At 45.0% G+C, this 17,723-nt stretch overlaps 1 protein-coding gene across 1 annotated transcript; it reads right to left on the bottom strand.

Moving 5' to 3' along the window:
• Nucleotides 1-800: 800 nt before the first annotated feature.
• LOC149357074 (uncharacterized) lies at nucleotides 801-15,740 on the bottom strand. Its single transcript, XM_089577874.1, has 6 exons — nucleotides 15,199-15,740; nucleotides 13,301-13,372; nucleotides 10,571-10,630; nucleotides 2,703-2,800; nucleotides 1,766-1,986; nucleotides 801-934 (listed from the first exon to the last, which is right to left on the bottom strand). The coding sequence occupies exons 1-6, from the start codon at nucleotides 15,434-15,436 to the stop codon at nucleotides 814-816; spliced, it is 810 nt and encodes a 269-aa protein (XP_089434000.1). The 5' UTR covers nucleotides 15,437-15,740; the 3' UTR covers nucleotides 801-813.
• Between the last annotated feature and the right edge of the window lie 1,983 nt (nucleotides 15,741-17,723).

Here is a 17,723-nt window from a genome sequence, read left to right as displayed (position 1 = left end):
TCGCCGAAGGGAAGAAGGGCGACTTCGGAACGAGCGCAGTCGATGACAACGTCATGTTGGGAGAGAAAGTCCCAGCCTAAGATGACGTCGTGAGACGGCCATGGGAAGACGATGAATTCAACAATATACAGAACGTCCTGAATAGTAACTCGGGCTGTACATGCCCCCAAAGGCGCAATAAGTTGCGAATTAGCGGCGCGAAGCATAAAACCATATAGCGGAGTCATCACTTTTCGTAACTGGCGGCACAATTTCTCACTTAGTACAGATACAGCAGCACTGGTGTCAACAAGCGCGAAAGCATCGGTGCCCTCCACAGAAACCGCGATCAAATTTGTCGGAGAAAGTCGAGGTCTTGAGCTTGGTGACGAGCAAGCAGTTCTTGCCTCCGGAACTGCGGGCACTAGTTTTCCGAAGGGGAAGAGGGACGACGGCGCATCGGGGAAACCGAGCGACGACGCGGAGATGGAGCACGGCGGCGAATATACGGCCTGAGATCGGAGGAAGCAGTGGTCTCAGAAGGCGAAGTGCGGTGAAAAGGCTGGGGAGGGGCGTAGGCGTAACCTCGAGGGTCAGTATTGGCAGCAGGGGACAACACTTGGCGGCGGCAGGGACGCATCACATGGCTAGGAATGCCGCAGACATAACAAATGGGTAGGTTGTCCGGTGTCCGCCATGGACGGAAACGTTGCGGTGGTGGCCAGGCAGGACGAAATGGTGTCGACTGCAGTGGATGCTGGTACGAAACGAACGTTTCTGGGCGGGGACGCCTGACGGCTTCGGCATAGGTAAGCGGCAAAATAAATTTATACATCATGACCTCCAATTTTTCGTTGCACGTCCCCCAGCTTCTGTGAGAGGTGCATGCGCACGGCTTTCAGTCTCTTCTCTGCAAGCTCCTTTGGTATGTCTCCCATGTAGATATGAAACAGAGCTGCACAATAGAACACAAAATAGGCCACATTTGAACACAACTAGATACATGATAAATGCAAAAGTGAGATTCAGAATTACCACTCTCATTGTAAAAACACAGAAACGAATGTTCGCCATTAAAGGGGCCATGAAGCCTACTTTCGTGCATACCCTTGTTGTAGCATTTAATTCCCAACACATTAAATTACAATACCCAAAACATTCAGTTGATTCCGTGCGGCAGATATCTTTAAAACGATTTTCGTTTCCTTTGCGAACTGACTGCTTGTCTGGCAACCTCTGATTGCTGACGACACATGGGCCTACCCACTCCGCGTCTGCTGTGTGTTGTTGGATGCATTGAGATGCTTGCATGAAAACCAAAGACAGAGATTACTCGAAACAACAGGCAATGCTATTTATACATTCTGTGCAGATATGTCAATTGCACTATCTTTGTCGCAGCAAGATCGGAGAACGCGCACAATGACTTGCCACCAGTCGTTGAGAACGCTAATTTCACAACCAAATAGATAAATCAGGTTACTGGCAGAACGGATCTTAGCGAGAGCCACACAAACAGTGTGGAGATCTCTGAAAGTGCTGTGATAGAGCCTGCATGAAGAAACGTATGGGCATAACACACCTTGCAAAAACTAAACGTCACTTTTGCCCGACTTTGCAGTTTTGGATGCAATAAGGACATTGCAGTTGTTACAAACCTCGGATACAATGAACAGGATCTCCATGACTATCACGCTTTCTGTAAGTGAGCGCGACTGTATTTGGCTGAAGCAAAGTTTGATTGCCTAGGTGTTACTCAAAGCAAAGAAAAAAAAAGCACTAGCACCTTTCAGAGAAGACTTTTTCCGGTGTAAGTGCCGGTTTCGCCTCTGTTCTGCCAAGAGACCGGCACTTATTTGAAAGCACGCCAGTCACGCTGCGGCTCTTCAGCTCATCAGGTGTCCAATACACCTGAGTAGCACCGCGGCAGAAGATTGAGTCTGTTGGTGCTCTCAGGAGCATCTGCCAGGCACCAGGCTCCATCCAGAGCCCACTGCCTGCATAGACCTGCAGCAAACGTGGAGAATTTCGCATTTGTACACATTAACAGCAGTGAATCAAGGGATTTTAAATATTTCATAACTTAAAACAAACAGCTGAAAAACAAAAATTATGTAGGCATGAATGCACTCTTTTACAGCGAGCAGTGTCCAAAATCAGTATTTTTTATTTCTAGCCTTATAATTCGAAAAAAAAAGAAATTGCTTGCGTGCAACATGAAATATATAGCACAATCTTCTGACAGTTCTAGCTTCTCTTCATTCCGAGTCAAATACCGCCAAAAGTTGAAATAATGTTCTCTGCCCCAATTCAAACAAACTTCAGAAATGAGAATAAATTTCACATACCAACAACTAGGCATACCTGACAGAACAAGGCAGCCTCCTCATGATCAAAAATTACTTGTGTACTAAGAATTTCCTCAGGACAAGAATAACTGCAGACCCATTATGGCATCGTCAGGTAATGAAGTACAAAAATGACAAATTAGAAATGCTGACCTGTGCCTTACATGATATTGTCTGAAACCACACATCTATGCTTTGCACACTACCCTTTTCGGCACACTTACTGGGACTAGTATAAGTTTCTACTGTAAGCTAGCATCATCCTCTAAACTGTACCCATTTCACTATGTACCAGCCCCAATTTAATTAAGAATCATTCACTCACTCTACTATGGTATTTGATACACTATATGACTTAAGAACACGCACAATCACCTTTCCATCATCCCTAGCAGAACCTATCACAGTGTCCTGCCCACCAGGCAGCTGGAGCTGGCAGTCCGCGGCGGTCTCCATCTCCTCGGCTGAGCATACTTTTTTGACAAGAAAAGGAAGTACACAAATATCAATGCACCTCAGCAGCACATATAAGCAAAAGCAAACTGAGTTCAGTTTGACATTGTGGGCTATCAAGTAAATGAAAAAAATTAAGTATTTTGCTCTCAAGGTAACAGTGAAAGCTTTGCACAGTAGAACCTCGCTGCTGAGTTGATGGGTGCTGCATTTTCCTGGCTGCTACACATTGTAGTGGTCTAGATCTGGCATGATGATAATAGGGTTCCATGCATTATAAACCCTGCTGTTCGTTGCATTGTAACTTCGGCCACATTCCTACACAGTAATACTTGTGAAATAACACCCCATGCCAGCCTAAATGAGAAACAGTGGCAGTCATATGTTTACTTCTAAAGCGGCTTTACTTGGCCTGGCATGTCTAGCACCACTGTGTTAGGCAGACGGCATTCAGACAGGCTGTGCCATCATCATCCACAGTGGTTGCACTTTTTTGAAGCAGTAGCTTCACTGCTACAGGTGCACGGCTGAGATCGCCATGTACGCAACATGACCTTCAAGTCTGCCACAAATAAAATAAACAAACAAATAAACCTCACAATCAGTGGGATTCAAACTCAGGTCCATTGGGCGAGAGCCAGGTGCGCTAACCACTAAGCTTCAGACCCACGGTGTGACAATTCAATAAAACTGGAGATATACAGCGTGTCCCAGCTAAAAGTAACCAAGCTTGTTAAAAAGAGGATGATCCCTAGCCGAGTGAGACCAACTGAGGGTTGTTGATAGTCGCGTGTCCTAGTCTGCAGTATTTAGCAAAGACTAATTAGCTAACTTTTTAATTATTGCTTTCAGGAAGAAATTGTCAATGCAGGAGTTGTAGATCCCATAGAAAAATAATCGTTTGCCTTGTTTGCAGCTAAGTACCACTGATACAACTTCTTTTATCTGACTTAAAAGAAAGCCCGCGAAATACAAAAAGAACCACGTGATAGGGAAGCAGTTACAGCGCTCCCAAACGAGCGATCAAGCAACGACATCCGCTTATGTTTGCAACGCTGTCCCGTACAGCTTTTGGCGTCTTGAGGAGGTGGCGAGATATGCACCAGGAACTGCTTATGCGTCATGGAAAGTGAGCGGGTGCTGCTTTTCAAGGAAGTGAAGCGCGGCTCGCATGGAGCGCTTTTTCACGCGTAACCTCGCCTCGAGTGATAGGAATGTGGCCGTGCCGCTAACTTGCACCGTCACGCGCTGAAGAAACGGTCGCCCTAGCGCCGATGCGAGAGTTAATTACGTATATCTCGCAACCATCACAAAACGCCGAACCCCGTTCGGGACAACGTTGCAAAGATAAGCGAATGTATTTGCTTGGCTGGTCGTCTGGGAGCGCTGAAACTGCTTCCCTATCACGTGGCTCTTTTTGTATTTCGCGGGCTTTCTTTTAAGTCAAATAAAAGAAGCTGTATCAGTGGTACTTGGCTGCAAACACGGCAAACGGTTATTTTTCAAAGGGATCTACAACTCCTGCATTGACACTTTCTTCCTGTAGGCAATAATTAAAAAGTTAGCTAATTAGTCTCTGCTAATTAATCATGTTTGCATAATAAAAAAAACATACTACAGACTAGGACACGCGACTGGCAACAACCCTCAGTTGGTCTCACTCGGCTAGGGATCATCCTCTTTTTTACAAGCTTCGTTACTTTTAGCTGGGACACCCTGTATATGTGCTTCTTGTATACTAACTGCTAGGTTACACAGCCGCTCATGCAATATCATGGTAATTTGTGATTCGAGCGATTCATGATTGATCAGTGACAGGCGATTTCGAGAGGAGTTTGAAGAGGAATAACAAGAGGAAGACGAAGAATACAAAGAGGAAGATTAGCGCTCCACACGCAGAAAATCTAACACCACGGGTATAGGAAAAAATCAGCTGTGGTTTAGCTTCGGTTAAACCTGGTGAGAAGCAGTAGTTTCACGTAGCTACGTGCGGCAAAGTCCAAAGAAACAACAATCTTTCAACAAGCCGAGAAACTAGAAACAAACAAAGCTTTGCAAAGCGCAGCCACATGAAGCTACCGCTTCTCGCCATGTTTAATCAGAGCTAAACCACAGCTAATTTTTTCTTCACCTATCCTTGTTTCTTTGTAATTGTGCTGCTAGTGTTAGTGTGGCTGGCGCGATTGATTTTGTCCTTCCGCACCTCATCACATCTTTTGTGACTTCTGGATGCACACAGCAGTGGCAACAAAGAGGACGAGGGCTAGCCTCCGCTGGAACCAACCATTATGTTGGCTGTAGCGGCATTAGACATTCTCAGAAAGTATGTTTGCAATGATCGCAACAGCCACATAGCCCCGTAAATTCTGGAGAAATGAGTAGTCCTCACCGGACGTAAGAAAATGCAGCAGACAATGCTGCATGATTTTTTCAAGTGCCAGCACTGCAATAAATGTGTTTAGTTCTTCATTCCTGTCATTTTTAAATTTGTCCTACTTCCTGCCTCTAATGTTTCCTCGCTCTTGCATTTTTTTTTTTGTAGCAAGAGCTATTGGTCGCAAAGTAGCATTTTCACTGCGGCGGTGGTCACACCGTGGTCACACCGCTTCTTGCGCCGCTGCCTAGCAACCGTTGCCAGATGGAGCCGCGCCATCTGGTGCAACGTCAGAGGAGGAGGAGAGCCAGAGATTGCAGTAGGCACAGCAAGAGACCTCCCAAATCTACGTACGCATTCACTGGACACCCAGAAATCACGCACAAGGGACCGGGAACAGGACTGCCCACGAGGCTGCTGGCGCGCAGCTAGAGGAAGACCGTCGGCATTGCCTTAACGTGAGCCGACCAACTCGGACCACCCTTATCGTTCTCCCATCCCGCTCATAATACCTGACTCTATCATCACACGCCTTTAACAAGAGCAGAGGGGTTTGTCGTGGGACTTTGTCCCAGACATTACTCCATCCATTCCTTCTGGACTTTCTCGCCCGGCCCAAGTTCTCGCTCACAAGGTGCGAGCCGGTGCAGCGTACACCCCGGACATCCCGAGTCGATGGCACCGAACCAGGATCGGCTGCCCCGATTTCCCTGCTGACTCTGTTGATTTGCACCACCTGATCTGGACCTGTCCTGGCACTGAGAGCCTCTGCGCCTGCTACACCTCTGCCTACCACATCCAGACATACGATGACTGGACGGCCCCCAGTACCGACGCCAAGCGCAAGCTCAGTGCCCTGCTAGACTTCATGTCAGAGACCGACACCCTCACCTTCACCTAACCAACCCACTTCCCCCTTGGGCCTCAGGTCATCCTTGTGATTAAAGATTTATGAATGAATGAGCAGCGGCCTGTATAAGAGGGCGGTTCGTTGAAGCTGTTGTGGCCAGACATGGAGAGCGAGTCGGAGAGGCTGAAACAAACCAAGCTTAGCTGTTGGAACGAAACAAGGCAAAGGCGACCAGACCGAGGAAGAAAGTGCAGAACGTCTGAATAAGCGACGCCGTGAAGATGCAGCTCGACGAGTTCGCCTAGCCTCTGAAGGTCCATTACCTCTCGCTACGTATGTCTGGCATAGCTGAGCTAAGCCACAGCCAATTTTTTTTAGTCCCGTGAGGAGTACATCAGCAGGGTTATGCTGTATTAAAACTTGTAGAAACATTAATACTATGAGAAACACATCTCAGTGAAGAGTTGATCGGCTGCTACACTAACAGTAGTAAAGCTTTTTGACGGGCTAGTTGGTACATATTCATATTTGAAAGGGTGTGCGCTAAAAAAGACAAACACAGGAAAAAGATAGAGACGACAGGAAAGAAGCGCAACTTCCAACTTTAATGACGACAAAAGAAGCCAGGCGCACATATATATCCGCTGATAAACAGATATGAGCTGCGTGATGGAGCGTGACCCCATCAACCAAACATAAGACAGCGCAAAAAATGCATATCTAAGTGACATTAAAAGAAACCCAAGAAAGTGAACATATCAAACACCTGCCGAGGTAAGGTAAAAAAGTGGGATTCGTATCGGCTGACAACAATGCATAACAACATGGGAAAACAGAGCTGTATGAAAGATGACACTGAAAAAGAGGATAACACCATAAAAAAGGCTAACAACATGACGAAATTTTTAACAAAGAACAAGTGAAAGATGGAGATAAAAACCGTGTAAAGGGTGGTAAATAAAGGCACATTGGAACATCTAAAAGGACAATAAAACATAGAGAGGCGAACGGGTTAATAGTCTAGATGTACCCATCCAGAAAGGCAAGTTCATTTCTAGACAGGTTAATGGAAGGCGTGCTAACGCACTTGTCTTTCCTGAGGTGAATAAAAAAGGCCTCGATTACTTCTCTTTCTGTCTTGTCCTGAGCCTTAGCTAGAAACTTGGTTTCATTAAACTTGGGGTAGCAGTTCTGGCAACTGCTGCAGTGTAACGGAAGGTTACCTCCAGACCTGTTCTTCATGGTGACGTTGTGCCTGCGGGCGCGCTCATTGAAACATTTCCCGGTTTGACCCACATACACTTTGCCGCACGTCAAGGGAATCTCGTACACAACATTGGCAGTGCATTGTGTGTACACGGTTTGATGCTTGATATTACAGGCCTTCTTAACACGCTTCCTGGTCACCATCGGACATAATTTCGCCAGTTTGCAAGTAGCCGAAAAAACTAGCCTAACCCCGTGACGAGACGCAACTTTCTTTAAATTGTGTGAAAGACCATGCAGGTAAGGTATAACCTGCACAGGTTTCCGTTCTGTTTGATGTTTAGCATGCTCCGAGGCGGTCAAAGGAGCTGAGACCGGATGCCTCGAAATATTCTTTTCAGGTAAAACGCATAAGCCTGCTTGTCCACTACGTGCCATTGTGTCTGAAAGGGATACGTGGCAAAACGTTGTGGGTGACTTCCTTCGGTGCCAACTGGACAGAATAGCTGGCGCTTACCCTTACCGCGTTCGAAGCTCAAAGGAAGTGGTGCAGGTACTGGAGGGAGGCAAGGTATCGGCCACAACTGGTTTTTCAATTGACGTTGAGGACTTATTTTACTCTGTGCCTCACGACGGGTTGTTGGATGCTGTTCGTGAACATTTGGAAGAATTTGGCGAAGTCAGGTTTCAAAATTCTGCCGGTGTCACAACTGAAAAATTTCTGGACCTACTATTGTTTTATTTGGATTCCACTGTTATTTGCTTCCAGGATGAGTTTTACTTGCAAAAAGCCGGAATTTGTATAGGTTCCTCAGTCGCACCGGTCTTATGCGGAATTTTTCTGGCGTCATTTGACCGGCGCCTTGAAGCTAGCTTGAAGGACACAGGGATAACATGTATTTTCAGATACGTCGACGATTATCTTGTCCTTCTTAACGCACCTTCATACTGTGCTGCTGATACACTTGTAGTCCAAATTCTCACTACCTTCTGTTCTTCATCGAGGGGTCTAAAATTCACGCATGAACGAGCAGATCATGATCGACTCCAGTTTCTTGACTTACAGCTTATTTTTACAAATTATCATGTGTGTTGGTCTTATCAGCCGCACTCAAAGAAGTCACTTTTGCCCTATGATAGTCCCCACTCCAAGCTGGTAAAGCTTGGCATAGTATCTCTTTGCATGAAATCTGCATTAGAAAAATCCTGCGGCCACAAGATAGGTGAAAGTTTCCAGTGCCAGATCAACCGAATTTCTGCTGCAGGTTACCCTGCAAATCTGGTCACGAACATGTCTGAAAACCTTTTGCAAAAAATTAAAAACTCGGAGCATGCTAAACATCAAACAGAACGGAAACCTGTGCAGGTTATACCTTACCTGCATGGTCTTTCACACAATTTAAAGAAAGTTGCGTCTCGTCACGGGGAGGCTGGTTTTTTCGGCTACTTGCAAACTGGCGAAATTATGTCCGATGGTGACCAGGAAGCGTGTTAAGAAGGCCTGTAATATCAAGCATCAAACCGTGTACACACAATGCACTGCCAATGTTGTGTACGAGATTCCCTTGACGTGCGGCAAAGTGTATGTGGGTCAAACCGGGAAATGTTTCAATGAGCGCGCCCGCAGGCACAACGTCACCATGAAGAACAGGTCTGGAGGTAACCTTCCGTTACACTGCAGCAGTTGCCAGAACTGCTACCCCAAGTTTAATGAAACCAAGTTTCTAGCTAAGGCTCAGGACAAGACAGAAAGAGAAGTAATCGAGGCCTTTTTTATTCACCTCAGGAAAGACAAGTGCGTTAGCACGCCTTCCATTAACCTGTCTAGAAATGAACTTGCCTTTCTGGATGGGTACATCTAGACTATTAACCCGTTCGCCTCTCTATGTTTTATTGTCCTTTTAGATGTTCCAATGTGCCTTTATTTACCACCCTTTACACGGTTTTTATCTCCATCTTTCACTTGTTCTTTGTTAAAAATTTCGTCATGTTGTTAGCCTTTTTTATGGTGTTATCCTCTTTTTCAGTGTCATCTTTCATACAGCTCTGTTTTCCCATGTTGTTATGCATTGTTGTCAGCCGATACGAATCCCACTTTTTTACCTTACCTCGGCAGGTGTTTGATATGTTCACTTTCTTGGGTTTCTTTTAATGTCACTTAGATATGCATTTTTTGCGCTGTCTTATGTTTGGTTGATGGGGTCACGCTCCATCACGCAGCTCATATCTGTTTATCAGCGGATATATATGTGCGCCTGGCTTCTTTTGTTGTCATTAAAGTTGGAAGTTGCGCTTCTTTCCTGTCGTCTGTATCTTTTCCCTGTGTACGTCTTTTTTAGCGCACACCCTTTTAAACTACACTAACACTGATGGCTAAAAAGATAACTGGTGAAATAATGAGGGCTAAGTGACAAGTGACAACCGTGGCCGCAGTGGCTCAGTGGTTATAACGCTTGGCTGCTGACCCAAATGACGAGAGTTCGATCCAGCTGCGGCAATGGAATTTCGATGGAGGCGAAGTTCCAGGGGCCCGTGTGCTGTGCGATGTCAGTGCACGTTAAAGAACCTCAGCTGATCGAAATTTCCGGAGCCCTCCACTACCACGTCCCTCATAGCCCGAGTCGCTTTGGGACGCTGAACCCCCATAAACGAGCCTTAAAGACACAGCAGAACACTGCGGAGCGAGAGCAGTTCAGAAAAATCGCATATCCTGCCAAAAATGAAAGGGACAGTACAGCAAGCCTCATAGGCAATGCAAAAAGAAAAAAAAAGACGTCAGATTCAATTAACTGCGCATCTGCTGAAGGACAGCAGGAACACTGTGCCAGAAAACTTTTCAACCTGTACACGGTACAACGCCTAACAACTTTGAATGTACCAGACGACCAGAATAATGCTAATATATTTTGTTAATTCACAAGAAAGGGGATGTCAATCAATTAAAAAGCTTTTAATTATTAGATAACTATGGGAAAGAAACATGAAGCTTAATGAAAAGGCTCGAAATGCAACTGAAGGCAGGACGACAAGCTATCGAAAGGTATAGATGTAATCACACAGTAGAGTAGGAGAGCGACACAAAGTAGAGATAAAAAGTACAGAAAGAAATGGGGCCTGGGAAGGGTATGTAACCAATTTCAAGAAAGGTCAATGTAGCACATACAGTCAAAGTTAGGGGCACAGCAGAGATGGTGGAAGGATGAGAGTAGAAGTTTCAGGGGATAAGGCGCCCTCAAGTGGCACAGGACAGGATTAACAGGCGCTCATTGGACAAATCCTTTGTTTGCAGTGAACATTTTCTTAGGCCGATTTGATTATGAAAAATAAAAAATGGCATGCATCACAAGAAGGTTCGCTCACCAAACTCGTCTGGCCCACTGCCACTAGCCCCATTGATGGATGTCATTGCTGGGGCCAGTTCTGTGAATTAGGTATAGTTAGAGTTTATGTCCTTACACCAAAATGCACATCAAAGGTACCGTAAAAACCCGCGTATAATACGAGGTTTTTTCCCATAATTAGCGTCCTAAATTTCCGCCTCGTACTATTTGCGGATCCGAACAAAAATTTTCGAAGTGACTTGATGTTTTGGTTTCGTTTTTGCGGCGTGGCTATGGCTTCGCTTCGCTATTGGCGCGTGGCTACGGCTTGGCTTCGTTACTCTCGACAAACGACGTCACGACGTCGTTTCTTTGTTGATCCGTTGGGTGCGCCGGGGGGTCGCGGTGTGCCGTGTGCCTGTTGACAACGCACGTGCTAGCATGTAAGGCACGCTTCGTGAAGTGGATATTGTTTTAGAGAGCACGATGTCACGGTCTCGAAAACAGTACTCGGCTACTTTCAAGCGATTTTGGCTGCGGAGAACATCGGCAACGGTGCGGCCGGGAGGCAGTTTGGTGTCGTCGAAGGAAGCATTCGTGGATGGCCACAACAGAAAGAAGCCCTTTTCGCGTGCAGCGGAATGCGACAAAGCTTTCGCGGCCGTTTGATGGTTGTGTAAACAAACCGTTCAAGGACGCAGTCAGGCGGTGCTACGCAGAGTTGATGCGCTCAGGTGAGCCTGCAGTGACGCCAACCGGGCGGCTGAAGCGGGCTTAAGAAGTGCGGCATCTCGAACGCCCTCGATGGCACGGAAGATGAGTACATTTGGGATGATTTGTCGGACAAAGAAATGTTCGAAGAAAGCGCTACTGAAGAACAAAGTAATTGAAGTGAAGTGCGGGATGCGATTTGAATAAATGTCTTCTATGAGCTTGTGTTACTCGTATTATACGCGGGTGAAACTTTTTTTCCCATTTCGCGTCTCTAAATCTTAGCCCCGTATTATATTCGGGTTCGTATTATACGCGGGTTTTTACGGTATATTCACACAACGGATGAGGTCACAAAAAGATCTCTAGCATCACCTCAAGTAAAGGCAGTGTCCGCATGCTGAAAGCATTCACACATGAGATGAAAACAGCAGATCTTGTCCTAATAGAAAAAAAACGCCCTCCTCTTTCCATCTGCAGACACCAATTGGTTGGCGTCAATTCGTGACGTCAAGCCACATAATGCACAGTTCACCCTCAAGATTTGCAATTCAGTCCACCGTGTGAATTCACCTTAAGATGACTTCCAAGAGCACTTACTTTAAGCTCTAAGATATACATGCATGGTGACACCTACAACATGCAATTTGATGAAGTAGCTTAGCTAAGAAAAAAGGGATGAGCAGCACACATGTGAGCTACTCAGGAACAAGAACCAGAGCTAATGTTTTAAACAGTTACTAGGCACATTACCATAGCATGAAAATGCACACACACCTCTCAACTGGCATGTTAGAAATACAAAACACTTCAGTAAACTATCTACACAACAATAGCAAACCTTGCAAACATACACCACCTGGACTTTGTGTTTCCCAAATATAAGACATTCATTTTGTGCACAAAATTGCAACAAATAAACAAAGTAGCAGTGCCACCTAATTGGCCATTTAGAAACAAGGAGCAGAGGTATTATGAACAGCAGAGTTAGTTGTTGGCCTGGTTAGCATCACTGATTTAAGTTCATAGTTTTCCAGCCCTACGGAACACACACACATACATGAGCCGCCACGGCAGTTCAGTGGTTATGGTGCTCGGCTGCTGGCCTGTTAAGACACGGGTTCTATCCTGGCCGCGGTGGTTGCATTTCGATGGAGGCAAAATGCTACAGGCCCGTAAATGCAAACTGCATGCAGGAGATCTAAAGAATGAGGACAGGTTCCAAACTTGTCAAGCACTGCAGTGATTGTACAGAGATTTTCAAGTGTGAAGATCCTTAGCAGAAGCAAGCCACTTGTGAAGGGACAGAGACGCATCATATTAAAAAAGCTGGTTCACAATGTGCGAGCAATACTTCAGTTGTATCATATAACACAGAAATGATGTTTCTTTCATAGTTTTGATGATAAAGGTGTGATAAGTTTGTTTTTTTCCTGCTCCGCTGGTCTGAAGGCATTTAAGCAGTGTCTGCGCCGTTAAATAACCAGTTGTCAGTGAGCGCTGTGTTTTATCCTTCTTCCCAACTTCAGTAAAACGGCAAGTTGAAGAAAACAGCGCAGCAACAGGCACAAGAAAGAAGATGGGACAGGTGCTGACTAGCAACTGAAGGTTTATTGAAAAGGAACACTTAAAATATACTCTCTTCACAACCAAGAGCGTGCATGAGCTGCGCGAACAACACTGATAAGCTATCAACTTCAGTCATGGTGGTCAAGATTCAACAGTTCACAGCCATGAACGGCCATCCGTCCTTGTTAATGATTGTGAACTATTGTATCCTGACCACCATGACTGAAGTTGACAGGTTATCAGTGTTGTTTGCGCAGCTCATGCACGCTCTTGGTTGCGAAGAGAGTATATTTTATGCATTCCTTTTCAATAAACCTTCAGTTGCTAGTCAGCACCTGTCTCATCTTCTCTCTTGTCCCTGTTGCTGCGCTGTTTTCTTCAAGTATCCTTCTTCCCTACTTTGGTCATGCACCGTTGCACTGGAAAACTACAAATTTAAAGTACTCTCAACATTTGCCTGAACAATTTAGCACGTCTAAAATATGCTTACCTTCTGGTAGCCTCCAGCTGCTCACGATGATGGTCTCTTCTAATTCATGATGTGACAAGCAAAGCTGCATCCCTGCAAAAAAAAGAAAGAACCAAAAATTTCCTAATATAAGCATCTTGGTGGGCACACGTCTAATAACAAATCTTTTACAATCCTCAATGAGCACAGACATTGGACAGCTCTGTACAAAGAACTTATGTCCAGTCACTTGGCTCAAACCAAAATAGTGAGAAAAAAATCCGCCCTTCCCTGGCAGCGCGAGCATATTTTAACAGCCTGAGCAACAAATTGTTCTGAAAGTGGCTAAAAATGCATTCATTACAAAAAAGACATCGACTATTCATGCCAACTAAAATTCCTCAAAAGCAAGCAAATAATATACAAACAAAAATTCCCATTCCCGCATCTCACAGCAATGGCCAGTGCTGCTGTCTGGCTTGAATCCTGCCTTACAAGCGGACCTACTGGTGTCAGCCATGGGGACGGCCATTCAATTGCTTAAAACCACAAGGGCGTTTGTAGATGAAGACGCGGCTGGAGGTGGTTGCACATCACTCCCTTTGTCTTCCCTCAATTGTGCCATGGCAGGTGGCCGACAAAGTAAACTGAGCGAAGAGGGCAGGCCCAGCCTATAGTCTTTTTCAGCCTCACTGCTGTGCACAATTTGAAAGGCATAGTTGCTAACGGCCGATTCTTCGTGGGCTACATAAGCTAGATCACAAACTGATGATGGGTGCAGGGGTCAAGTGGATGCAGCTAGCACAGGAAAGGGCTAATTTGGGGAATATGGGAGAGGCTGTCGCCCTGCTGCGAGTATAGTCCGGCTGATGATGATGAAGGATGATTGAATTCCAATGAATATTTCACTTTTCTTACCCTTGGTGCAAATCGCTGCACAGTCCCATAAATGTTGGTTATAAGAGTATACATCTGATTAAGAATGAGAGGGAAAATACTACACTACTGGCATGATGCAGCAGCGTCAGTGTTAAGTGAAAGAATAAATTCTGGTTCCTTGCTTACAATGTCGCTGGATCTATGCTATCTTCCAGTAGAATGCATGAGAACTGGTGTAATGCCCTCGCACAAAGCGCAGACGTTAAGGAACATGCACAACTTGTTCTTCCAGAGAACGAAAAATTCCAAAGTAGTGGTAATGACCATCGCTCATCACTGCTGGATCACTATGCCTCTGCGTCTTTAGTAATTTTCTAGAATCCGTGGGTAACTCTGGATGGTATGGTTTCAGCACTTTAAGCAGGGAATGCAGGTGAGAAGCAGGCAATTGGCTATTAATTGCTTACACGCGCAAGTCGTGCTCTAGACATTGAGTAGCGGAACCAGACTCAGGTGTCATCCTATCTTCATAACCCACCAACTCCTCATTGTCAGAAATTCGCGACAACTCTTACGTTGCACTTTCTATGTCAGGGATGCTGCTAGCGGTGCTAAAATCTGACAAGTGAGAACTGCGGCTTTCAACTGCGTCCTCGACCGGCGCTGATAAAGAGGATAAAATAACATTATGCGATGAAAAGGCATCTTGAAACTGTTCTGCTCCTGTTGCGCACAATCTGCTGCCATGACCATTATCAAGACTGACAACTGCCAAACAGGGTAGCATTTCGTGATGCGTACCCGCAAAAGCCGGCTCTCACCATCGTGGGTACCCTTGACGAAAACAGTTTTCTAGTTCGTCGTGAACAGCCTCTGCTGTTCTTCGGCGTCGTTGCCGAAATGACACCTCGATTAGCGAACACTTCATTCTCTTCATAATACAACGAATGTAGCACTTTATCAAACTATCACGCAGGGCATGGGTAACATATATACACTACTGGCTTTGTGCCAACCAACACAGGTCACAGCACAACAATGCAAGTCTAGAAATCACTCACCATTGAGGTCATCCTCTGGGCAAGCCTTTGTTGTTTCAGCTGAATTCCAGTGAAACCACAACGAAACACAGCAGTGCGGGCACGACGACCGCCAAAAAACTGTACTAGAAGAACAAAAAACGTGAAAATCTTGCCATGACTGCCGCTGACACGCGAGTTCTCGGACCAGCGCACGCCGCAGGATTGGAATTTGTCTCTCGGCGCGGCCGCGAGTAGCCGCGGTTTGGATTTGGACCATTAGACTGCAGGGCGTCAGTGAAACCAGAACTAAATTTCTTCGGCAGTTTTAATTTTGTCTGCCTGTTTAATTAAAAACAAAGTAATTCCAGCTGTTTAAAAATATTTCAGATAGAAATATATCTTTCTACCTTAGTGTCACCATTTGCATACACACCACATGCAAACTTGCAATCGAAGTAAAAATTAATAAACAAATTAATACTCTCACGGTGAGGGGAAGTGATCTGGTACCGACTTTTCTATTTGGGCTTCAGAAATAGCCAGAGAGGGCAGATTAACCTATAGCATGAATGTTATAGCAATGCCATCGTATGTTTTTCAACATTTATTCATCATTTGACAATATTGCTGCAATGTGAAAAGACCACTTCAGAGCAACGTTATCAGCAAGTTGCTTGGTAACATAGCAGCAACATTATCTAATGTTGAAGAATGTTAGCGCAACATAGTACAACATTGGCAATGTTGTGGCAACGTTGCAGTTACATACTGTGCTACTAGGGATAGCAGCGAGGCTCTATGGTGAGGCAGCTATGACATATAATGTTCACCAGCTGCTGCACCTTTCTAAGGCTACGCGCATGTTTGGCCCATTATGGGGTGTGTCCACGGTTCCTTTTGAAGATGGGATTGGCCGTGCACTGCGGCTTGTGTCAGCAGCCAAGCTGGTGCCTATGCAGGTCGCTGAACGGTGCATAATGCAGCAGTGCTATCGAAGCTCAGAAATAAATTTGGAGCTCCCAGCTCATTTGGCTTTTGCCAAGAAAAATATTGGCGCTTAGCACACAAACAGCTACCAGACATGTGCTCTAGGCGTGCCACACCCTGTTCCTTCATTTCCCGAGCAGCTAAGAATGATTTTCAATTCACACTTTGGCTGCATTCCTCAGATGTCTAGGTACTTTCGAGCACAAATTGGCAGCATTATTATACACAGTTCGGATTATTTGACTCCAAAAAAGACCAGCTCTTGTTATGTTAAAATGGTAGACGGCTCATATTGTTATGTACTTGGAACTTATGAGATTGCAGGCTGTATATATTTTCACTCCCAAAGGCTTCTTGTTTCACCACTTGTATTTGATGTCCTACATATCATGCAGTGTCAGCACCCACCGGCTGATCAGAATAATTGTTTGCACTCCCTTGATGATGTGTCTCTGCAATGTGTTTTCTTTAGTATTAATAATGTTTCATACTTGTGTGAAGTGCCCAACCAGAAGGAAAGAGATTGATCTGGTAGTGATGTATGATGTGCAGTTCATGAAGGTAGTTTCAGTGTATTTTTATTTTTGTATTCCTTTAAGGTAGCTCTTCAGTGTGTTTAACTTTTTTCAAACTTGTGGCCATGAAATTCATTGCAGTTAGCAGCAATTACACCAATCTTCAGATTGTGACGGGAGGTTGCTCCATATTGTCACATTGTCAAAAGTTCGTCGTCAGTTATAAATTCAGCACGGCCACAAGCGGCAGGCATTGTCTTCGACGACCTCCAAGCACGCTTGTTGCTACACCGCTGCCGAGTCGTTCAGTTCTTTGTGGGTGTGAAACAGCCCAACAGTGTTTCTTTGGAAGCCGTTTTGCTGTCTACCTGACTGCCAAACTGCAGCCATCACGACTACGTGACAATATTACACTAATCTCAAAGTTTCTTTTATTCTTGGAACATTTATGCTTCAAAGTATTTAGTGCAAATAATGCAAGAGAGAACACATTGCCATGCATGCTGACAAAGTCTGTTGATGGGATTTATAAGACATAAGTAGAGGCCGGATTTTTAGGCACCAAGAAGGCATGTTTTAGGCGCCAAAAATAGGTGGTTAAGATTTGATTTTAGGCACCTAAAAAGAAAAATAGGCACTATAAACTGCATCAAAATTGCACTTATCAGATCCGAACATCAGCACGCAATATCTGCCATAAAGTAAAAACAGCCGGAATGATTTGAGATCTTAACCATTGTGTGCGAACCTTAGAAGCACTCTTTTTAAAGCTGTCGTGAAGCTTTTCGTACAACACGCATGCTTCAGCAGAGCAAAAGAGATGGTTACAAAGCCTTTTAAAATGCGTTGGCATACCTGGAAACAAACAATTTGCTTGTCGTGCACAATAGTAAAACAAGAGGCCGTGCATTTAGCAATTGACGCAAATGTGACTTTAAAGCATCCGACATGTGTTCAGAGTCATCCTCATAGGAATTAAACTTATCTATTGCAGGCATGCATGGTGCTTTAACATTAATAAATGTGTCGCCATTTGTGTAAACTGCGTTTTATAGTTAGTGG

The sequence above is a fragment of the Amblyomma mixtum genome, chromosome 3 (assembly GCF_055824585.1).
Source record: "Amblyomma mixtum isolate Tamu chromosome 3, ASM5582458v1, whole genome shotgun sequence".
Classification (NCBI taxonomy): domain Eukaryota; kingdom Metazoa; phylum Arthropoda; class Arachnida; order Ixodida; family Ixodidae; genus Amblyomma; species Amblyomma mixtum.
This window is presented reverse-complemented; position numbering and strand designations above follow the sequence as displayed.